Source organism: Cheilinus undulatus, linkage group 17 (genome assembly GCF_018320785.1).
Source record: "Cheilinus undulatus linkage group 17, ASM1832078v1, whole genome shotgun sequence".
Classification (NCBI taxonomy): domain Eukaryota; kingdom Metazoa; phylum Chordata; class Actinopteri; order Labriformes; family Labridae; genus Cheilinus; species Cheilinus undulatus.
Genome location: NC_054881.1, coordinates 39,735,479 through 39,760,901, shown reverse-complemented (window position 1 = coordinate 39,760,901; position 25,423 = coordinate 39,735,479). Strand labels below are relative to the sequence as shown.

The window sequence follows — 25,423 nt, the reverse complement described above, 5'->3', positions numbered from 1 at the left end:
AGCAGCTAAGGTTGCATTCACAGGAGACAAGTTTGTTTTCATCCAGAGATCAGAACAAATCTATGTGCACATTTAGTCCAGCAGCATGGTCTGTTTTCCTTTCTTAAAGGTGACGTTTTCAAAGAATTAAACTGAGCAGCACATTGATTTAGATTTAAGTGTCCAGGAAGGCTTAGAGGTTAGGGACATCCTGTGTCGCAGCATTCTATCTACCTTTACGAGGCAAAGCAAGTGTTAGTCGACATCATACTGGTCCTAGCATGTCCTGCATGCATACCTGCTCCACTGAAAGTTACGTCAAGAAGCAAGAATGAAGAGAATGAATGATTTCACCTAAAGCGGGATGAATACTCAGGAACTGGGAAGCTATTATGTTTCTTGTAAATGTATTCAAAAGCTCATTAAGGGGAAATTAAATCTGTGTTAAAGGACAACTTGTAACATGCATATGAATTTAAAAAAATGCGACATAATGTACTGAAATAAAGAAGAGGAGTTGTCTATCTCATTGTTTGGTGTGACTCACCTGTGCTGTATCCTGGCCTCCACCTGCACCAGAGGCAGGATGGCTTCCAGCACCTTGCTGGCCGAGCCTGGGAGCATCTCCAGCACCTTCTTCTCCACCACCATTTTGTCCACGATTGTCTTGAAGTAGCGCAGGGCGCTGACCACTTCCTTCTCGTGCTCCTCCAGCCGGCTCACCTTCTACAAGAAAGAATCAGTGACAGAGAAAAGAACCTTAGCACTGCACTAGAAATCTACTCATGATCACCACCATAGTGATGGACTTAACACTGGAGAGTAAGTTTGCAAAATACAGGGGTGGAAAGTAATCAGTTACATTTACTCAAATTACTGTAATTGAGTAGCTTTTTGTATACTACTTTTAATTTCACTTAAGTATATTTTGGGGGAAGCATTGGATTCCATCACATTTTAAAAACCTTAAAGTACTGAATAAAAAGGAAGCACCAAAAGCCAAAACAAGGGGTGCAGAAGGCCTGTGGTTAGGACGTGCCCACGTATGCAGGTGGCCCAGGTTCAAATCCTTCCTGTAGCTCCTTTCCCACATGTCTCTCTCATCTATGTTTCCAACTCTATCCACTGTCTTCTTCTATAAATAAAGGCACAAAATCCCCTCGACACTGTGTGATGCTATCATGTCAATATGGACCAAAATGTCTGAGAGTTTTTCCAACACTTTGATAAAACTATGCCTCGAAGAATTAAGGCAGTTCTGAAAGAAAAAGGGGGTTCAACCTGGGACTAGTAAGGTGTACCTAATAAAGTGGCCGGTGAGCGTATGTTAAAGGTGTTTTGATGAAGCTTTAGCTTTGATATTATGCTCGTATATGTCTGTATATGGCTGTCAAATTTTAAATACATTTCAGTCCCACACTTTTCAAATAATAAGCTAACATTCTGCTTCTTGAATAAATGATGGCATCAAAAAATGCTAAGGCTGACTCCGATTTGATCAGACCGTGGTTTATTAGAGAAGTGAATCCATCAAAGATTACAAGCACGCTCCAGTCCATTGTTTAATTTGCAGAAGTGGGTTTTCAAGGTTTCGTACAGAGTTTGGTTTGGTTTTCAGTTTTTAGGTGAATATTGAAAAACCACAAATCCCCAAATACCCTAGAGCAGAGGTTCTCAACCTTGGGGTCGGGACCCCCTTTGGGCTCGCGAGACCCTGAGAGGGGGTCTCCAGATTCCATAAAAAGACAAAGAATATTTTTAAAATTAAACATTTTCCACTTAACACAAATTATGCCAAATTTGAACCCATTTTCTTCTTTTTTTCCCACCAATTTCAACAAATTTTTGCCAGTTAACACAAATTTTTGCCCATTTTTAACCCTTTCCATCACTTTTTCTTCATTTTTTTTCCACTTCTAAATCAATTCTTGCCACATAAGCCTAATGTTGCCACTCTTGACCCATTATTGGCACTTTTAACCCCATTTTATCACTTCATTTATGACCAGTTTTTCCCATTTTAACCACATTTCACTATCTAATATGCCCATTTTTGCCAGTTTAACCAATTTCTGCCAATATCTGCCTTTTTTCTTTCTCAGTTAATATTTTTTTGCCAGTTTATATCAATTTTTCACCCCATTTCCCCCAAATTCCCCCATTTTTGCCCATATCAAGTGTTTTAGCCACTTTTTAAACTCCATTTTACCGCCATTTATGCCCATTTTTGCCTTTTTTTTGTTTTTAATTTTTTTTTTGCAATTTTCAATGCATTTTAATTCTTTTTTTTTTAACAAAGTGGATTTACAATTTTAAGAAGGCTTTTTACTACACAAATGATTAAAAAAGATATTTGTTTCTTTGATAAGTGATCTTTGATAAGATAAGTGATTATTCTTCAGGTTAATATACAGTACAGATATCACAGCTTAACTTTACAAGAGACCATGATTTTGCTGACCTCCATGGGCCACCAGTTTGGTTGGGCCCCAGACAGCTCGCCCATTTTCCCCCCTTATGGACAGCCCTGTCTCCACATGACTGTTCTTGAATATGCATGGCTATGTTCAACCACCTTCAGGTACAGTGGGGGTGACCGGTCTCTGGCACCTTTACTTTGGGGGATACGGGCTGAAAAGGTTGAGAACCACTGCCCTAGAGGACTTCTTTTGTTGTTGATCTGGTGTCTTAAGAGGTTTGGATATCATGTGATTTTCAAGGGTATCACAGCAGAGTTAAATCGTTCTAGTATAATGACAAACCTACTGCACAGCCGGCTCTCGTATGCAACCTTTTAAAGCATTCGGACAATCACAACAGTTTGGTTTCTCTCCTGTGCTTCTGTTATTCTCATGGTTTGTGTGCAGTTCAAAGCTCCATACATCAACTGATGTGGCTTGGAGCCATGCAGGTACTGCAGCACCGGGCTCATTCAGCTCCTCCATTCTTCACAGCGGGGCTGCTGGGGGAATATACTCATTACACCAAAAGCCTTAAGAGGCAGCGGAGGAGTTCATTCAGGAAGCGGCCCACTTCCATTCATTTCTTTATAGGTTTAGACACCTGCTGTAGCACAGCCAGCCGCCACAGCCGCTGGGAGGCTGTGGGAACCAGCGGGGGAAACCGCCCCGCACAGACACAATAGAGAGCACAGGAAAACAACTGTATACAAACAGGCAAACAAACACATGGGATAGGTGGGAAAGAGGTGGTTTTCCCACCATACACGCTGATTTTTTTTGGCGCTTGAATGAGCACACACCTTGTTAGCGGGTTTTTCAGTACTCTTGGCTGCTGGCTCGGGCTGCAGTTGCTTGCCCTTCTTGGATGGCGTCCTCTTGATCTTGGGAGAATGAAACTTGTCCATAAGTTTCATGGTGAAGGAGGACAGATGGGACCGCTGCGAGTCTGTGGACAGAAGGACAAAAAAGTTGAGTGGTCAGAGGAGGAGGAGAGATTCACAGGGGGGAGTCGAAATTTGATCAAAACAGATGGCACAAGCATATTAAAGTGTTGGTATCAGATCTCACAATGTCATTGGCCTCAAAGTTCCTTCAGGGAAGAGCTCTATGCAAAATTATTAGTGATGCAAAGTAAGTATTTTTAAACTGATAACAATAACCAAAAATTCACAGTTATTTCATTATGGGAGTAAAAAATTACATAAAACATTTGCAACATTGGCGCTGTTTTGCATCCCTAAAATAATACAGGTGTTTTTAAAGGACATTTGTGAATCCGTTTTATTTCCAACATCCGGTTTTAATCCGCCCTTGTGGTTCCCGACCATAAATCTGCAGGACAGGCGCAGACATCGAGCCTCTACCAGGAGTCTATTATGTGCACAGATGTGTAGTACACACATGTGAGAGCACACAGAGAGACAAGGACACCAGAAGAGGGAGGCTATAATAAAATACTCTGGTTAGTGCTGGGATGAAAATTGCTTTATGGTACATAATTGAGAGGGGTTTTGTAATAGCAGAGTCATTTTACAGAGTCCCACATGTTCACTGGAGAGATTTTATCTGAGAGAAGAGTCCCCCACTCTGTTAATCCTGAGAAAATTGTCTGCTCACCTCCCTCCCCTCCGTCGCCACACACAACTGAGTCAGGAGATAAATACTAATAACAGCAGTGTGAGTCGGCAGGAAGCACGGGGGGTTATCAGTGACAGAATTACACCTTTATCTGACGTGATCACCCCTGCGCCCGACGACTACACAGGAACTGGCATTCCGCAGCAATCAGCACACAAAAAAAGATTACCACTGCTTAAAAAGGCCACAAAATAGACGACCAACCCGGCGGCGCTTTCATCAATCAATATGCCCCTGAACATATCCCACTATACTGCCACCCCCACCCTATCCCTAATCCTCATCATCCTTGACTCAGAGCAGAAGCCAAAGTTTGCTGAGGCAGCCAAGGACGCCTCTGTGCCTCATTAAAAATGTTGATGAGAACGCTTCCACCAGAGCTTCCTCTTCCCCTGACATTGCATGTGATGATGAAGCAAGCATGACCCCTCGGGCTGTTTCTTTTTTTTAACACTAAAACCTAATCTTAGAGTTGTGCAAAAAAGTAAACAACACATGCTGTTCTGCTGGTTACTCACGGGTCGCTGGCTGATTTAATAAACAACCGGAAATGCATCTCATGACTGCTGTGTCACCTTTAATCTGTGTTTGACCTACTTCCTAACATCCACACAGGTCAGACAACTCTGGCAAATATACTTCCCTACGTAAACTAACCAGCTCTGTGAAACTATGAAATTACTCCAATGTTAGGAGACACAAATATAGAGGATGTGCAAATTTAATTAGCAGCCCAGTTATGTCCCTACGGAGAAAAAACAACGTAACAAGGATAACAGCCTCTGAGTGGAGGTGGTTAATTGTGTTTGCTATGTCTCCTCAATTCACACAATTAGCAGTGTAAAGAGATGACACATTAGCTTGGATGATCATATTTTCATCTTCAGAAAAGCATAAGCATACACCATAAACACAACGCAGAAATCCAGAATTGACAAAGGTGATATTTCATCTGCAAGTACCATGCATCCAGACTAACTGGCCAATCAGGTGGAGCCTTAGAGAGTATAAGATAGCAACAGATCATATTAGCATGAAGGGAAAGCTTCCATAGAAAGTGTTTGGGAGCTGATTGGACGAATGTTCTGTCATGATGAGCCAATCAGAGTGACAAGACAAAATGAGGTTGTACACATGTGCAACTCTGCTACAAACTGACAGGGAAACGCTACCGCAGTGAATAAACAGTGGATTATGATGTGGCTAAAATGTGGTGAAAACGCCTCTCCCCCAAGAGAAGCTTCCAGTGTGACTCTTTGCTCTTGTTTTAATAAAGTAATGTGGAGCGATTCTGATAAAACAGCTGCTTTTCTACAGCTACATTTGAGCTTGTCACTTCATTAGTAGCAGCCACCGCAACACACCGGCTTACAGTACAACTCAAACCACCCGTGATGATTGCAAACTCATGCCGAGGAAGGCAGGGAGAAGAGCCAAAACATAATTTCTGTCATGAAAAACTTTCAGTTAGGAATAAAGTAATGCGGTCCAGTTCTGATAAAACTGTCGCTACATGGTTAACATGCTTTGAGTATGGCTACACCCCGCCCATAGCTACCACCTTGTCCTCCTCAGATGACGCCGATTGGTTCAAACAGTGTTTGGTTTGGCAAAAACAATGTGGACTGGCAATTTTCATGATGGATTCACCAGGTAACAGAGATCATGGATGCACTTATCCACTTTTTTCAGTTTCGATCCAATCCCGATAAATATGTGCCGATACCGATACTGATTCCGAGAGATATATATATTTTTTTGAACAATTATTATTGTTGTTGGTATAATGTGTGAGGTTACATGAGGCTGTAGTAAACCACCAGGCTCCTCTTATTAAAAAGCAAAAAACAAACAAAAATGAATTGAACTTAACTGTATTCCAAACAAATTTATTTTAACTACTACTAAAAAATAAATATCATTTTTTATGAACACAGGCTTGAAATCACTGTCTATAATGCTCTTTAATGAACCTCCCGCCATTAGAGACCGCTGTAGCTTCAGTTAATGGCCGCAGCCTTCCTCTCGTTTCCTTTCACCGGATGTAAACAATGAGAAGCTCGGTGGTGACTAAGCTGTTAGCAGTAGTAGGAAGACCGCCGTATGACAGTTTCCAAAGTGGTAAATGGAAAAAAAGTGGTATGTGGGCTGTCGGGGTTTAAGCTCACGTATGACTACTCACCGGAAGTGAAAAGAGGCCAAATATCAAAGCACGATATTAATCTGCAAAGAGGAACAAAAGGCGGGCGGCGCTAGCTTTCAATGCTAGCCACGCTGTAGAGAGAATATCAGGCTAAGGTCACACCCACTCTTCTTTGTGTTCTCTCATCTTTTAGACTAGTTTTGACTATTCTAAATATAGACTTACATTTAAACGACTAGGTAATTAAACCGCTAAGAACATTCTAACTAATACTAGCTCAGTTACACACAGACTGTCTCGTGTTTGACTGCTGTGCGTTCATGGTCTACCGCAAACTGTAGGATGGATTTGAATCGGTCACTTGGATTGGCACCGTTAGTCAAATATCCGATCTATTAATTATGTCCATATCGGACCCGATACCGATGTTGGATCAGTCCCATCCCTAACAGAGATGCAGCTCAACTCTAGCCATCTGATGATGCCTAAGATTCAGCTCCAAAAGTCGCAGACAGCTGGTTTTAAATGCTGCAAGCAGATAAATGGGAAATGGAAATCTCAGTTTCAGTTTCTGTAAATGCCAACAAGTATTTGTTCAAAGTAGAATAATCATATTTATGACTAGTGAATGACTTCCTGAAACAACATCTTTCTTTTTTAACTTTTCACATGGAAACTTCAGCCTATAAACACTCCTGTCTCCTCCATCAGCTGTAGACATAAGCATGATGTGCTGCGTTATATGAGCTAATACATGAGAAATTCAAGGCTGTAGGAGCTAAATTTATCTGTGGGAAATTAATTAGTTCTCTCCAGGTACTCGGGCGTCCTCCCACCAACAAAATATGCTTGTTAGGTTATTGATGACTCTAAATTGGCTATAGGTGTGAGTGTAAGCATGCCTGGTTGTTTTCCTCTATATGTCAGCTTTGTGATTGGCCAGTGGTCAGCCCAGGGTGTTCCCCGCCTCTTGCTCAATGACAGATGGGACAGGCTCCACCCCCATTAAAAGCCAAAAAAAAACATATTTATCTTAAAAAAATATGCATTTTAAGGACTAAGGTTTTGGTTGGCCAGCCAACTGGTCTGACCTGAACCCCGCAGAGAATCTCTGGAAGATGAGAGACACCAGGCTTAACTATCCAGACGAAGGCTTTATAACACCCCAGCAGTGCCATGGACTGAGCATGGAGGCGATCAAATCATGCAAAAGAAGCCAAGACCAAGCACTGAGTACTTTGATTTTTGTTCTGTATCATCCTTTTTTTTTTTTTTTGAGAGTGGAGTTTTGATTGTCTTAAGCCGTAATCATCAATATTAAAACGAATAAAAGTCACGCAATATTTCACTCTGCATGTTATGAATCTAGGATATATGGGAATTTTAACTTTAAGAATTGAATTACAGGGAAAAAAATGAACATTCATAAATACAGCTGGGTGGACAGCCTCCATAGAGACTCATAAGAAATACATTTTTTTCTGTGATTAAAGTTGAGCCTTGAGCCTCTTTCAGATGCCCAAGAATGACATCCTGGAATATTTATATGGACGTCACAGATTCTACCCATGCTGTGCAGGATTTCTGTCAGCCAGGCAGGACTGGGAGCAAAAGAAAGAAAGATGCTTGTCAGAGTCAGACAGGTGGCTGGACATAATGAGGACCATGCAGAAGGTGACAACCTGCTCAATAGCTGTTTGGATTAATACCATGTAGCTTAGCCACAGGGGATCCTGAGGTGTTCCACCTAACTAGAGCCTGGATAACAGAGCCAGAGCTGACAGTGTGTAAGGATTTCTCTTTTTCTACCCTGAGGCTATACATACCTGTTAGCCTGCTTCACCCCAAGCTGGGCTTCTCTCCTGGCTAAGTTTCACCTTATGGCAGGGTGTCATGGGGGCTGTACGCTTTCAATTAGACAGCAGCCTCCATATGAATCCACGCATGAGCCTATCTGCTTGACCTTGTTTCTTAATATTCCTGGCACAAGTGCAGGGACTGAGGCTGGGCCTTTTCTTGCTCAATCCAAGCAAAAACAGGCCCAGAAGGACTGTGTGCGAGTTTACAGCTGCAACGCCACAATCCCAGCCCAGAGTCAAGCAGTGCAGTGACATCAGCATAATGAGTCACCGCCGCCGTGATCAATACAGCCGGGCCCTCAGACACCATCGCAGCCCCCCCGGTGGCTGGCTCAGCTGTTTATCATGCACACTGGGGGCTGGTTGCCTGTCTCCTCCGCTCCCTATTCACTTCTCCACCTCCTCCCCTCCCACTCACTCTCCTCATTTCAGAGAAGAGAACGCCAACCCCTCCAGTCTTCTGCTGGAGTTCACTGGAAGTCTGGCCCTGCATGGAAATGACATCATCAAGAGAAAAAACGAACAGGGTGAAAGCGAGAGAGAGAATACAGTGAAGACAGTGAAGTGCTCTGTTAGAGTCGCGCACGCCTTTCAGCATCCACCCTCCACCAGAGACGGGGCCATCCCTCGCTCTCTTGGCGCTCTCTCTCTCTCCCGCCTGCTGCTGTCCAGAGTTATGAGGTGGTGATGTCATTGGTTGTAATGTCTCTTACACTGAATCTGAATAGTCATGACCACAGAAACCTCACAGGAATCTGTTTTCCACAATGTTTTAGCTGCACAGGCCACAAGGGATGGAATATGATGTTCAAATATTTGAATAGTTATCATTTCTAGAAATCTTAACTGTGATGCAGCTTTTAAATTATCTTAAGAAAAGATGTTTTTATTTCTTTTCAGGTTGTAATGCAGTCCTCCTCATGTTGTATCATATCATGTCTTTCATGCCATGTCTCTTTAATGTCTTTCTGCAGTGAAATGGTTCGCAAAATGAACAAGTCCAGTCTGGTTCTTGCTACCTTTATAGTACAGAAACAGCTTTGTTTAAAATCACCAACAATCTCTGGAGTGTTAACCATCCTCATCCTCCTGAGTGTGAAACCATTTCCCATCACATCCTCCTCCACTGGAATCACAAACACACCCCTGCACTGGTTTAAATCAAACCCCCTGGTTGCACTTAGCTCGTACAACTCAAATCCTTCAAATCCCACCCTTTCCCAGTCTCAACGGTGTTCCCCAGGGTTCTGTCCTGGGCCCCCTATGATTTATCATCTGTAAACTTCCTCTTCAATTTCTTCCAGAAATTCAACATCAACTTCCAATGCTATGCGGATGACACCCTGGTTTACATATGCACCAAACCTAACTCCTCCCTCTGTGCGAATTATTGCCACATTTTCCAATAGTAAGTTTATTTGATATGCACATCCCTGCAGACCAAAGCACACCAGGGATGGAAGTAGCTAATTACCCTAGTGGGCCATGTGATGCTTTGTCATAGCTTCACAAAAAAGTGCGTGCGCTAAAATCTTGTATACAAGTCAAAATGTACAGCTTTAATGCTCCCCTTATTATGTTGTAGGTCAATCACCATAAATATGCACTGGTGTGCAGAGACGCTGAGCCATTATGCAGTTACTTGGGGAAAAAAAAACTGTGCAAAGTGGCCTCATTGCATTAAACAGCTAATGATGAGGAAGGTAAGAGCACAGCATAAATAGAGTTAAGATTAGCCTACTGTCTGTGAGAGCTGATGGAAGTGCACTGCAGTTTTTATGACGCCCAAACTTTTCAGAGATCGGGAAACATTTCCATCTCTGTATGACTTGATGATAAATGATGTGTAATTGCTATTACTAGGCCATTACCAAGAGTTAAATCAGTCTGAGACTCCCTCCTTTTTTATCCATGTGTGGCACCGTTATGCACGACAAGAATGTGGTTATTTTCTTAGGGTTTCCTTCATTCAGAGAGAAAAATTAATTAGGGTGGTGGTAAAGTGAAGACATCAATATTGCCTTAGATTTAATGCACTTTCTGGTATTCTGGATATTTAACATGGATTGTCAGAATCCCTGCAGGAGTGGGTGGAAGTGGGATTTAGAAAAGAGTCCTGTACAGGGCTTGGTATCATGTAGCAAGAGAATTTTTACCTACAGCAAGGAGGTTATGTGATTGGCAGGGTTTGTTAGTTTGTTTCTTAGTTAGCAACATACCTCAAAAAGTTATGGACGGATTTTGATGAAATTTTTTAGGAAATGTCAGAAATGGCATAAGGAAGAACTGATTAGATTCTGGGAGTGATCACCGTCTGGATCAAGGATTTTTAAAGGATTCTTCACTTTTGGGAGATAAGGCTAATGGCGGAGGTCTGCGCTCTCTGAGTGCTTTTCTAGTTTCACATTACATCCAAAATTTGCATCTTATAATAAAAGTGTGCCTTTAATTTATTAACCTATTTGGAGATTTATATCCTTTTGCTGTTTTGGTTGTTTTTGTGGGAGAGACCATGCATGACTCTTCAAAAGCAAATACTCAGTATTCAGTAATAGGGCTGAACTAAAATAATTAAATTAAATTGCAATATTGTCCCCCAATATTGCGATTTTAATTTGATTTGTATTTCTTCCCCCTTAATGTATTACACAAGCAATAAATAATTCTATATGTTAATCAATATAATATGAGGTTCAACACGGGCTGAACAGTTTTGAAAAAAGATATAATTGTGATTATTTTGACTTGTATTGCAAAATGGCTTTGAACAGTAGTATTAAATGGAGTGATCAATTTTTATGCCATTTCTCACATTTAATAAGAAAAAAATTGCAAAAATTAAGAAAGTAGGGTCTGTGTAGACTCTTCTTAAAAAATGACACTTGAATGATTGTATGATACATAATGCATAACATTTCTGCTGCAATTTTTTTAAATAGGTAGTCTCACACAAATTCCAGGTTAAAGAAATACTGCACTTTCTACAGGTTGAAAATTGCAGCAGGCCGTATTGCCACTTAATCTAATTTCCCAGTCTTACTCAGTAACTAAGTAAACTTTAAATGAGTAACTTTTTACCTTTATGTTAGCAGATTTGAGGACCAGTTCTTTACTTTCAATCAAATTTTTATCAAAGTAACTTCATTTTTACTTAAGAGCAAAATCATTTTGCCCTTTCCACCTGCCTCTATGTCAGGGATCATCACGTACATTTGCACAAGGGCCAAATTTAGTCTCGGCAGAAACTCTGAGGCTGAATTTTTAAATAAACAAAAATTAGATCAATATTTTGGTTTGATTAACATATTGTGCAGCAGGCCACAAGAAGACAGGCCTGCCCACATAGCACTAGTATTAACTCATTTTTGACACTGTTGACCCTTTTTTGACACTTTTAGCCTCATTAACCCATTTTGACCATTCTTTAATGTCTTTTGAACCACGTTTCCTGCATGTTTTCTCCCCTTTGTGCTAGTCTTTGATCCATTTTTGCCACTTTCGTTATATTTTTTCCACTTTTTATCCCATTTAAATTACTTTTTTGCTATTTTTCCTGCCACTTTTAACCCATTTTTGACACTCCTTTCCCCCTTTCACCATTTTTTGCGACGTTTCAATCTTTTTTCATAACTTTTTGCTATACTCTGTAACCTCTTTTCACCACTTTATCTGTCCATTTTTGCAACATTTCTGCCAACTTTAACCCTATTTTAATTTTTTTTTTTTACTAATAATGGCTAACAAGAAAATTTCTATAAAGAATGGTCAAATGTTATTCTAAAACTATTTCAGTATTATTTTCTGAGGTGGATTTAACAAGGCAACAAAATCATCTTTTCCCTAATGATCTTCTGGGGGCCGGACAGACAGCTTTGGGGGGCCTGATATGGCCCCCGGGCCGCCAATTGATAATCAGTCATCTATGTACTCCACACCATAATATAAATATAAAACACAATTCAAAGTGCTATTTAACGGCCAATGTATTAATATTTACAGCTTCACATGACCACTTTACCCACTTAGAAATTCCCAGAATGCCCCACATTATTCATAACACTCATACATGTTGATTCTTGCTGGTGGCTCTTGAATTTCCCCTCTGACTTCCTTAAAAACTTAGCATAGTTCAGCCGCAGAGGCCGGTTGATGAACAGTAAAATGTGGTCACATTTCCATAAAGGGTGACGCTCGTCTGCTCTGCTGTAGAAGCATCCAGATCCAAACACACACTCCACTCTCCTCATTCTCACTCTGTTACACTGCAACTTTACAGTCAGTTACAGAAACAATGGGGCATGTTCTTCAAATGAGGTAACTATAAATTTCTCAGCATTTAAATGTTGCATAACAAACACTTAAAGTAGTGTCTCTGATTTTGCAAGGCTACAAATACAGTGATTTTTTTTAACACAGAGTGGACAAAAAGTTGCATAACATTAAGGGAGTAAACATCTTTTTCGGGTGCGTGCAAACCGCTTTAACACTTTGCTTCTTTAGAAAGGCCTTTGGGACGTTTAAAACAAACACTCCTGCCTGAACAAAGCCTGGGAAGAGTTCTCACACTACTCTGGTACGGTCCAGTCCCAAAGAGCCCTCTAGTCACTGAAAGCTTAATCAAACAATAAGTAAAGATACATGCAGCAGTGGTATTTACGGCTGCTTTTAGCAAAAACACACAGTTAAGTGGATGCATTCATTTGCATATAACTGTAGGCCTGTTTAGACATTCATCTTTAAATATAATGCACAGTTAGATCAAGTTCTGGTAGATCTTGTATCTTCTATGGAAAGTCAGCAATGCCAGTGTAGTTTCCCGTTCACTAGTCTCGATCCCTACAACACAACTAATGAGCAGTGACACATGAACTCCTCCAGAGGAACTGACAGGCGGGCAGATTGATCTGGTTGTTACTGTGGTACAGGTGTGATCTATACAGGACAGCTGGCTGGCCCCGCAGAGGAGGGATACAGGGGAGGTTGAGCCTAAGGTTACATACACAGCTGTCACCTCCTGCTGAACTCCACCAGTGAAGGGGCCAGCTCAATGAAAGTGTGCAATCTCTGCGTATTTGGACACGTCGAGGCTTCTAAAAGACTGACACAGGAGTCGAAAAGGTCGCCCAGCCAGCTGTTGAAGAGTGAAAGGACAAAGGAGGCGAGCTTGTCTAAAAGTTGGTGTACAGGAGAGACTTTAAAGTATGTGTTAAAGACAGGTGATGGGAAATTATACTATCTAATTCTAACAGGCTGTAGTCGGCAATTTGAAAATCTGACCTGATGATGATGCTGAATAACAAGTCAAGGAATAAGAAGTTGATTCACCAAATATATCCACAAAGTGTTGCCCAAATTCATGTAGTTTATGTGAAGGTGCAGCAATTACAAAAGCTGCTGAAGTGTATCTTATGAAATGGGAAGAACCTGAAAACCTGTACAGCTTTTGCTAAAAAACTGAAATTTTGATGGTATTTTGTTACCAAAGTAAAGTCAAGGGATCACCAAAGTCGGTGGGATTCTTCCTCTGAGGATCAACAGCACTGGAACCAAATTTCATAGTAGTATGTTGACAGGATGGCAAGATGGACATCCAATCATTGAGACTGCCGAAAGTTAAAAGTTAAAATAATAAGATAAAAAAACAGAAATGTGGGAAAATACATTTATGTTTTCATTTAATTTCATAATTTTGCATCACACAGTTATGATGCAAAGTTATGGTTTTGACTTTTTACTTCATGTTGACATTTTCAATTCACAATTTTGACTTTTTATCCTATTTCTTGACCTTTTAGATCCTCAATTTTAAATTTCTAAAGAAAATTTTGACTTTTTAAACTTATGATTATGATTTTCTTGTCATATTTTGACCTTTTTAGCTCCTTACTTTGACTTTCATCTCATAAAATGACCTTTTAGATCCTCAATTTTAAATTTTAAGTAATATTTTGACCTTTGAAACACAAAATTAACATGTTTTTCTCAAGCTTTGATGTTTTTAACCCTATGATTTTGAATTTATCTTGTTATGACTTTTAAGAATCATGATCTCAACTTTCTATCTCATATACAGTGCTTAACAAATGTATTAGACCACCCTTACCCTAACCAAAGTAAGGTTTATGCCACAGCTGCCCTAAATTAACAGCATTGGTAGTTACCAAAATCATTTTTGATGTTTGAAAAAACAGTAAAGCACATTAATATTTCTTGATTAATATGTCAAATTATAGTTATTTACTTGCATTCCTGAAGAGAAAAATTCGTTTTAGTGGTTGAATGTTATGCTTGATTCATTTCTGACTTCTCAGAGAAGCCCAGTGAGCCAGCTCAAATTTGGGTGAATTCAGTTTGAAATCCCTCATTCCTGTTCAAAATGGTAAAGCACTTCATGATGCTGGATGGTCTTTGAGACAAATATGACAGGCGGTCTAATAAATTTGTTACACACAGTATTTGCCTTTTAAAACCATTATTTTGACTTTAAACACCATGTTTTGAACCTTTTGATTAAGTTTGAATTTTTATCTCAGATTTTGAGCCTTTAAACTTATCATTTTGACCTTTTTCAATCTCAAAATCTTTTATCATCAGTGCCCCCGCATAATTTATTGCTGGCGAAAACGAGGTTGACAGTTCATGGTTAAATGAGGACCCTGCTCTGCCCTCAGGTTGGTCCCAAATTCAAAATTCGGCCCCTGCTGTGATTGAGTTTGACATCCCTGCTGTAGAGAGTATATCAGGCACATCACATCTGCTGACACAATGATAATGTGAGGAATTTGACTGTTTCTAAGGGTTTTCTCCTCTCTAGACTAGATGGTTAAACAACATTTAAATGCACGTTTAGCTGAATGGGGAAGTAGACACTTAGGAGCATCCTTAGTATCGATGCTAAAGCTAAGTCAAGGATAAACATGCTATTTCCAAACAGAATAAACATCCAAAAATCTAATTTTGAGTGCTTTTATTGTAATGCAGATGTCAGGAAACAAAGTCTTGTTGGTAGCAGCTTGACACCTCAGCACGGAAGAAATTAAACTTGAAACTAGGGCTGAAGGATCTGGGAAAATAATCCAATTGCGATAATTTTTTCCAATATTGTGATAGCAATTTAATGTGCAATTATTTTTTCAATTCCACATCTTATGTATTTTCCATGAAAACAAGCAGTAAATACTTCTATATTTTAACCACTGCAACATTAAATAGATTGAATGATTTTGAAAAAATCTTTAAATGCAATAATTTTGAATCATATTGCAAATTCAGAATGAACTGTTGTATTGAGAGGATTGATCATTTTCATGTCATTCTCATTTTGATTTATAAAATCTTAGTAAAATAAGAAAAGTAGGATTTTTGCAAACTATTCTAAAAAAAACTGAAAGATGTTTGCATGATGGGTGGAACATATCTCTGCTGCATAAAGATTTTGTCAAACTGGTATTTTAACACATTTTTCATTTCAAGAAATACTGCACCTTTTGCGATTTAAAAATTGCAGTAAGACATATTGCGATTTAATCTAAATTTCGATTAATTGCCCAGCCCTACTTGAAACACCCTGAAAGGTGTATTAATAATAAGCCAACAGACTAGGCTTACATGTCCTTGTTCTTCCCAAAAGACCTTGGTTTAAACTAGTGTTTAATCATTATTTTAAGCCAAGTATGAAGCTCAGAGCGCTATGATGGGCACCAGTAGATGTAGATGTGAGAAGGCCAGCCAGAACAAGTACAGGATTATTAAAAACAAGCTGCAGTTCTAAATGGAGGCAGATTTATTGCCGTTTTCATTAAGGGATGGGATAAAATATTAATGCAGCTATAATGTTGTCTTGACCCGTGTGGAGCAGTTATCAAGTCTCTGGTGCCAAATATCTCTATTCAAAGCACTCCAGACAGATTTCCCTTCCAATTTGTTCAAATTTGACACACCCTTGTAGTGAATGAGGGAACGATAACATTAGTTATGAGCTTCTGTTGACAGCCGGATAAAAGACGACAGCAGGATAATGTTGGACGGTGGTGAAAGAAGGTACAGGAGATGAAACTGGCTCCAAATTCCAGTGAATACATGAGTCCTGCTCCTATGTTCTAGTGGTGTTATAATATATTTATTAGCTCATGAGGTACCGTGATGGATCATAATATAGATCATGGGGCACACCTCTCATATCTCGAGGTAACATGGTTTAAACTGGTGTTTAATGCGACTGTCAGCAGCTCTACTATACACTTGTACCAGTTATTCCTGACCCACATTTATGTAGAGCTGAAAAAAACAGAGAATCCTCACCCTGGAAAACAAACAATACACAGAGCATTCTTTAAAATGCAATTTTGCCTGCAACCAGGCCCGATCTACCTACAGAAACGGAGAGAATGATTTACTGTCTGTTACACTGTTGAACAAAAATGGCAGAATATCAACTCTCCACAGGTAAGAGCTGCTGCTGAGCAGGAGTGAGGAATTCAAGCCTGAGGCACGTTAAATGAGCAGCAAGAGAAAAATGGAGAGGAAAGAGAGGAAATTCAACAGGAAATAGTCAAGTGCTTAGTGAATTATTTATTCTCTGCATTGTAGTGGTTGGCTTGCTGGTGGCTGTGTTCAATTTTCAATACGATCCTCTTTATGTCCTCCGTTATCAACAAGCTGCACTAGAAGATACAGAAGGCTGGGTGTGTGGGTGTGTGTGAGTGTGTGTTACTATAGAAAGCCAAGCCACAGTTCAAGGGCTGCAGGGAGGGGAAGCCCTAATGTGGGCCGAGCGAGGCCCTGGTTAATGGTTGATTTGAGAAGTAATGGAGGAAGAAGTCCAGTGGTGGGTTTTACTGTTATCCAGCTGTGCTGTTTCAACGACCAGCCATATGAACACTGAGAGCTACCAGACCATATGCTGAAGATATGAATAAGATACAGTGGATCATAGGAGTCCAGTTCAGGTAAAATCTGTTATATTTCAGTTAGGAAACGAATAAATGACACAAAAAAATGGTTTTCTACGTCTTCTATGACTTCTTAAGTCCATAATAGGCTACCCACTACCATAATAATTTTGATTTGACTTGTACTGTGTCCTGGCAGAGCAAAGAGTTCAAAAGCTATTCCTTAAACCTGTGCAAAATAAAAGGTGTTGCAGCGTTTGCTCCATATGTACACACTGTGGTTTCACAGGGACTTTTAATGAAAGCTGACAAGCCCCAGCCACTGTTCTAGACATGCATACTGGAGTCCCACTGTCGTCTGTTAAACCAGATATCACATCATTGGCAGGCTACTCCTGGATAATGTCAACAGAGATTTAGTTATATTATATTATAATATATTTAGTTATATTTAGTTTATAGGAAAACGGAGGATGCTACTTCATTTTAGTTTCTCTTATTCTAAGTCCACAGCTGGATAGACACCATAGAAATCTAAAACTTGGTTTTCTTCTGTTTTTTAACTTCACTGGGTCTTTTCACCCAAGTCGGAAGAAGAAATATGAAAATTTTTGAGTCACTTTAATTACCCATCCGTCCATCCATCCATTCACCCACCTATCCATCTGTCCATCCATCCACGCATCCATCCATCCATCCATCCAACCACCCATTTATCCACCCACCCATCCATCCATCCACCCATCCACCCACCCATCCATCCATCTGCCAATCCATCCATCTATCCATCCATCCAAGCTTGATTTGACTGTAATGAACATAACAAACCTGTGAATCAAAGAAATAGAATCAAATGTTTGTCTTGTTTCATGCCTGATACAAGAAAAATACACTTTCACAATAAGAGCAACAGGTCTGCTCTAGTGCATGAGAGACTTGGTACTCTTTAAAAGAAAAAAGCATGTATCTGTCAATACCAGAATAAGCTAGGTTTGTAAAAATCTCTTGATTAGATATCGGCAAAATTCCAGCATTGTGCATCCCTAGACTGGGTAAATCAACAATTCTGCAGTGTCAATTTGTGAAAAGATAATGCTGCATGCATTCTGCCTGAAAAATAGGGCATTGTCTCCTATAACAGCAACATCAGCCAATAATTCACTCTATAAATAACTAACACAAACATGCCTGTCAGTATGTCAATGCTAGTACAGCAGACCCACCAACTATGGGTCAATGGCCGGGAGCAAATATCAATGTGGTGGAGGAAGGCACTCTGCATGCTGGGAACAGCCTGCCTGGTTGACCGTGGCTAACAGAGCGTGGCCACCCAACATGACGTGATCCATAACCCAGATCTATATTACAGAACAGCAAACCAGATCTATAACTGCTGCCTGAGTCTATTTGGTCACACATGTACCGCTGCGCGCGTCAGGAAAGGGAATTTTCAAAAAGCCCGTCTGAAGTGTCTCTCTCCTTCTGAGCGTCGGCTCCATCAGCGCTCAGATCTAACAGCAGAGGTGACACAGCAGACTGATGGTGGAGGAGACATGTAAATAGGGAAACTCCTGCTCGGTGAAGCAGACATCATTACCCCTGTGAGTCATGAGATGGCACTCTGAGATAAAAAAGCATGTCAAAAGAGCCCTCATCTACTCCTTCATTCTTCTGTCACCTCTGAGGGTTGTTTGAGACTAGAAAGCTTAGAGAGGAACATTCAGCATGACAATCTGATATCTGATTTAACTAACAACTTCATGAAAAGCTCCGTCGTTCTACAAAGTGTGACGGATCTACAAAGTGAACTGAGACTAAAATGAAAAATGTTTTATAACGATAATGAGCAACAAGAGTGAAGCATGTAGAGGCACATAGCTGCAAAATCCAGCCTAATCTCTCCATGACACACCTTTATTCTTCAGCGGGTTTTCTGTTTGTATGCTCTTGCATGTTATCACTCAGGATGGCCAGCTAAAGCCAGACCAAACATCCAAATATCCATCCTATCTACATAAACTGACTTTATCACTGGCCTACATTTCTGCTTTGACGCACGTTTGCAATCACATTATGAGTATTAGTTTGGCCAACAAGAAGCTTTTTCCCTGTATTCTGAAAGCAAACCAAAACAAACTGGAATGCCACAGCAGCGACACAATGCACTATCTATCATCTGAATCCTCTGTCATGTACAGCAGAGAAACTGTGGCTTGAAGCAATGTTTTGCAACAGCGTTGCTGTGCAAAGGAAAAAGTCACACGGCTCTACTGTACCAATACGTGAGAGAAAAACAGAGCTAGAGGCAGAGCATAGGAGAGAACAAACATAATGTTTTCAAAATAAAACGCTCTTCATGAACTCAAGGTCGTGGATTTAGAGCACACCGCGCACAATTCCATAATTACACAGACGGCGGCGTGTGGATATAAAGAGGTAAAAAGTTAGAAAGGCGCTCTAAAAAGCTGAGATTTGTTCTGTATGCTTTCTCACTCACTATTTGCCTTTTCTAGCAGGAGGAAAATGATCCCATTTATAGGCTGTCTGCAGTCAAGTGATCCAGATGACACGCAAATGTCAGATAGAGGGCAGGAAGTGAAGAAAACCAGGTAGGAATCAATGGGAATGGAGGAAAAGTCAGCATTTAAAGGGGACATATTACATAAAATACACACTTCAGGCCTTTCTCTTTCTCCACCTTTCAGAAAATGTGTGCTGGAACAAGCCACTCTCAGATTTCCCCCCATGGTGTCATGTGGGGAGTTAGCCCCGCCCCCAGGTTTAGCTGGTCTTCCCCCTCCTGAAGGAAAGTTATGCCCTCCTCTCGATCCTCCTCAGCTGGCAGCTCAGAGGAGGATCAGGAGAGCCACATCCATTAGGCCCTTGGTTCCCAACCTGGGGTCTGGGACCCCCCAGGAGGGGCGCCAAAGATCTCAAGGGGGGGCGCGAGGCTTTGTCTGCTTTGAGGCTGCCAAAAATAGATGTGCAAATATTGACTAAAACCATGATAAAACAGTTAGTAAGTAGTTTATGCAAGGTCTTTAGATAACAAAAGCATTCACAGACCTCTTTTTAGGGTTTTATCATTGAAACAATTCAAATCTTTGTTGATTTTTGGTGTCAGTGTGTCACTTTTTCTTCACTCTTGGGTCCTGGAGGGGGCCCTCCGCTTTTCTTAGGTGCATGTAGGGGGGGCTTCAAGGAAAAATGGTTGGGAAACACTGCATTAGGCCATATCTATTTCCGAAGGGCAGGAGTCTGGGGGTGGAGTCAAACAGCTAATTAACATCTACAGCCACAGACTCAGAAACGGCTCGTTCTGAGCAGGGCTGAAACAGAGGGGGTTTTTAGACATGCAAAAATCCAATACTGGAGTGTTTTTCACCAACCTCTGAGACCAATATAAACTTGTCTTAGAATGGTAAAATAGTGACCTTTAAGCTCTAAATTTACCTTATTAAGAAAAACAAAACAAAACAAAACACAACACATAAATAGGGTATGATCCCTGCACTTAACATGTAAGTGATTTCTCCTTAGGTTAACAGATTTGCCTGGTGATCGTTGTCACACTAACTTAATCCTGCAGACCTACTACAACAGTGGTTCCCAACCCACTTGGAAAAAACATTTTTTTTATTGTTTCCATTAACAAAATCCCAGCATAATAGGCCTACATACACTTGTTCTTGACAAAGATCTAATTAGGAACTATCTGTAATTACAACAGCCAATTAGGACCACTCTAAAAAAACAATAAAGTGTAGCTGTTTATTTTTAAGAAAAAAATCATTTTTAAACTTATTGTCAGGTTTAAAAAGTTGTTCCTTTGTGGGAGGAAAAAACAAGAAATTTTCTCACTGTTTTTCAGTTTTTCTTGTAACTTTTTGACTTTACACTGTTTGAAATGTATGATTTTTAAACTTTGAAATATTTGAGTTTCTAATGTCAAAAGATAGGAGTTTTTAAACTTGGAATTTTTTATTTTTCTTGACAATTTCTAACTTTTTTAATTCTGAAATTCTGAGTTTGCTTGCGCGTAGATATACAACTTCATAATCTCAAAAATGTCATTTTCCCCCCCAAAATTTTTGACCTTTTTTAAACCACAAATTAACAGATTTTCTCTTGTTTTCCGTCTCTACCTTGCTTCCCTGTCAGGGCCTTTTTGTGCGGAGTTTGCATGTTCTCCCCGTGCATGCGTTGGTTCTTTCCAGGTACTCCGGCTTCCTCCCACCACCAAAATCATGCTCGTTAGGTTAATTGGTGACTTTAAATTGGTTGTAGGTGTGAATGTGAGAGTGCCTGGCTGTCAGTCTATGTAAGTCAGCCCTGTGATTAACTGGCGACCAGTCCAGTGTGTTTCCCCCCTCTCTCACCCTGTGACAGCTGGGATAGGCTCCAGCCCCCCCTGCGACCCCCAGGTTGGGAACTACTGTTCTACAACACAGATGCAGGGTGAAAAAAGTTCGTTGACAGCCTATTTTTTTTTTATCAGAAAGACTACACAAAAATACATCTTTGATGACTAAAACTGACAAAAAGTAAGTTTAGTTTTGTCAAGATAACTAAAACTAGACTAAAATGTTACGTACTTTTGGTTGGGCACTCAAAATCCATGAAATTTCTCCACTGTGGGTTAATCTGTCAAAAAAACAATGCATCTGTATCTATTCTGCCTCTCAGCTGTAGAAAGCAGGGACCCCGGGTTTGGCAGAGTGCAGAGAACACACTACCATGATTTGGAACCAGACAAAGGCAAGAAAATAAATGCTTGGAGTAAAAGTTAAAAGTAAAACCCACTATCGTGCTCCCTGCTGTCCATGTTTAATTTGTGATGTGTAACCCTAATGGTGAGTCGAGCATACGTTCAGTCCAGAGTACACCAGGCTGTGTGACTACACTCTGTCACACAGACGACAGGTGAACTCCTGATGCATGTGAAACAGAAAAACAGTAAAAACCTGAGGGGACTTTCTGCTGAACCACACAGGGGAAGCTGACTTAACCGACTGTAGCTGCACTCGGAGCTCACTAGAGGAAGGCTTGTCTCTCTTCGTGGGTTAAATTTTTAATACTATCACAGGATTAATCCAAAGTGAAGCTTTCCAAGAACTTTTCTGGCTGAGACTTCGCTTGTTAATGAGAAATTTCCTGAGGAAATATTTAATGTACTCTGGAATAGAAAAGGCATCCAATCAGATGGCTGCATTTTTAATCCTGTATCCTCTGACGCAGTGCTCCATAATGTGTCAAATGTAGGCCAGCCGCCTGGAAGGTGGTGTTTTGGAAGAGGGTGGGACCATTAGGCCTGTGTATTGTGTGGAGGCATAAACATTTACAAGTCTCTCGCCTCAATGCACCCTCTGTTCCAATATGAAGGCAACAACGCTGCTTCTTGCACGGCGCTCTCTGACCAGCATCTTTCCTCCAATCTGGGTTTCTGTGTTTTTCCCCTTTTTGTGCCTTCTTACCACCTCCTCTGCTCCAGGCTGGTGGTTGTTTTATTCTGACTGATACCACTGCTGCTTGTTAGCCCACATGTTTCCTCCTTTCTTGTCAGTGTGATGACAGCGATGACCACATTGTTTGTCTACATTTGCACATCGCAAAAAATATGTTGCACCAAATACACTCTTGGGATTGCTGCTGGTGGCTCACTTGCCATATTAAGGCCCAACCCCCCGGGTTTTTTATATTATGATTACTCATTCATTCCTCCGCTCCAATACTTCTGATGGCCACTCTTTCACACCCTCCCTTTCATGTTAGCATGTCTGCGACTAAATTAAGAGCACTTTATTAAGGATCCTGCATGCTTGAGCATTGACTCTGGGCACTGACTAACCTTTAAATCACTGGGACTATTCAAATAATCCTCTTTTTTCTGTAAGGATGAGATCGTGTAACGGGCATAGGACAAGCTAATGGAACATGTTAATGGGGGCACTTGGCACTTTGTACTGAGAGCTATGGAGCGAGCCCTGAGGTCTAGGTCACTCAATTGTCCGGTGTACAACAGGCACACACATATGCATAATGCACGTCCACAGCCTCAGACAGAAGCAAACGATTGCACAAAGAGACCCTGTGAACTATTCAACCACAAGGTTGAAAAAAAAAAAAGAGGTTGTAGAGGTGAGGCTGCAGGGTCTGGTTTTCATACAGCACACAAGCCTGGAGCTTTAATGCCCCAGTTTATAAAATAAACCCGAAACCACAGGATTTTAAGACTAGAGATAGATAAAAAGCCTCATTACATCAGTGCAGACATGAAGAAAGAGCTTGATCAATAATTTTAAGCCTCTGACAGCTACTCTTTTAGAGTAAGACTGCATGAACAGAAAAGATGACTGCAAGAAGCTGCAACAGAAACCCAAACAGGGGCAGCACGAATCAGTGATGGGAATTTCGGCTCTTTTAAGTGATCCGGATCATTTAATACGGCTCAGCAAGATGTGCCGGCTCTTTCGGCTCCCAAACGGCTCTTCATTCGTGTACCAGTTATGCTCATTTAACCGGCCAGATTTAGCAATGTCATGACATACGACTGATATTTGTGCTGGTATTTTAGTCTAATTGTGCTCAGCTTTTTTAATTTACAAAAATATTACGCTATTATTTTTTAAAATATACTTTACTGGCCCCCCTCAAAAATCCCTTGTAGGCCAAATGAAATCTGCTTACTGGCTGGGCTGTATGAAACACCTGATAAAATTAATGTTGTACCATCTCACATACGAGGTGTGCCTGTGTATGAAGAAGAGATCATTCCTGCTAATCAATCACATATCACACAAGCAACATACATAAAAATAAAAAAAATTGTTGGTATTGTAGGATTGGCTGTTTTAGGGATGGTAGCCCTGACATTGATATGGATTTTGGTCAAAGTGGAGTCCTGATGATTCAACTGAACTGACCATACTGCAGTCTGTGGCACACATTCACACCACTGCGCTGGAGCACAGTCACAGGGCATGAGAGGTGGAGGGTTAAGGGCAGGAAATCACACAACGTACACACCATCCTGGGTACCACTCCTGTTCCTTCCCCCCTGACGCCGAGGCCACTGGCACGCTTTCCTGTCCCTTGTCTCCCTCGCCGGGAGCCGCTCCCTCTTTTCTGGACTTCCACTAAACATGTGAGGTCTAACAGCTCAGTGAACACACAATCAAGCAAAAGAAAGCGGTCTGATCCTTCAGTTGACCTTCTAGCTGCTGTTGTTTGCTGCATTTTCTTGCCTTCATTTACAGCTCGCTTTCTGAGCGTTTCAGCAGAGTAAGAGGAAACCGAGTAGCAGACAGCAGGCTCACCTTGGGTGAAACCGATAGACTAAAGAAGCACAAAGTGCTATAAATACCCGGCTTGTCAGTATCTGTAACATCAGGCAGCAGCAGAACAGAGACACTGCGACAGCTAGAAAACCCTATGATCTACTGAGCTGAATCCTCAGTGAACGGCAGCTGCGAGAGCGAGAACAAGAGGCAAACAGGCTCTATAAAGCACTTGAGAAGGGAGAGTGATCCTACACACAGACAAACAGCCACAAGAGAGCCAATCACTTCACTGCCTGAGTACAAGACACAGACAGATACAGAGAGAGCGAAGCATAAGCAGCAGCAATCTTGTGAGTAAATGGCCTCAAGCAGTGAGGAGTGGTACCACTCTGCCCGCATTAGAGCGCTCCACAAAGCTCGTCTTGTCCGTCCGGCGGACTGCTGCTCGTCGTCCTCTTCACACTTAGCATGCACACATTGCAGATCAGATTCCAAATAACACTTCTCGTCTTGGGTCAAATGCTCTGTGGCAAAACAAAAATCTCTTTTTTCACAGCTTCTTAAAAATAGCTTTGAACAAGTCTCGCCCTCGTGCAACCACTTAGAATTCAGCAGAGTTCAAACTATGTCAGTGATGAATAATCCAACACATGCTGGAATAACTCCACTGTTTCTTTTACCATTATTTCACATATTTCCACCCAAAATAATCAACAAAAACAATGACTAATTTTCATTCTTTCCTAGCTGTCATGAGAAGCTGTCATCTCACACGCCTTTCTCTCCACTTTCCTTTAGGATTTAAAGTCTCATGAATGTCTTTGTTTAAAGCCTCTGGTTCATCTGTTTCCATATATAGATGTTGCCAAACACTGATGTTTTACTTTCTGAGTTGAGCATATTGTGGTGACACATGTATTTTTGTTAAAGGTCACATAAAAGCAGTCTCTAAGTTTCTCTTGTGGTTTGACATTTTTCCACATGAAACGACGTGTCGGGACAGGACATAAAGGGAAGGGAGGAACATGATTTGAAAGTTTAAAAGAAGGCGGGACGGAGACGGTGCTATTGCTGAGGATCACTTTGATTTAGCTCTAGAAAATGTCTTTAAAATAAAACTGCTTCAGACTGATCAAATATAGCAATAACAGTTTTAGTTTGTAATCAGGGA

General features: G+C 40.8%; 1 protein-coding gene across 10 annotated transcripts in view; it reads right to left on the bottom strand.

Annotated features, from left to right (window-relative positions):
* rapgef1b (Rap guanine nucleotide exchange factor (GEF) 1b) overlaps positions 1 to 25,423 on the bottom strand; it is an 87,821-nt gene that overhangs the window by 41,306 nt on the left and 21,092 nt on the right. For all 10 annotated transcript variants that reach the window (XM_041811282.1, XM_041811289.1, XM_041811290.1 and 7 more), the window contains exons 2-3: positions 3,242 to 3,387; positions 527 to 705 (exon numbers count right to left, since the gene is read on the bottom strand). In XM_041811282.1, coding sequence (XP_041667216.1) covers positions 527 to 705; positions 3,242 to 3,387 — 325 coding nt within the window. The remainder of the gene's footprint in view (positions 1 to 526; positions 706 to 3,241; positions 3,388 to 25,423) is intronic.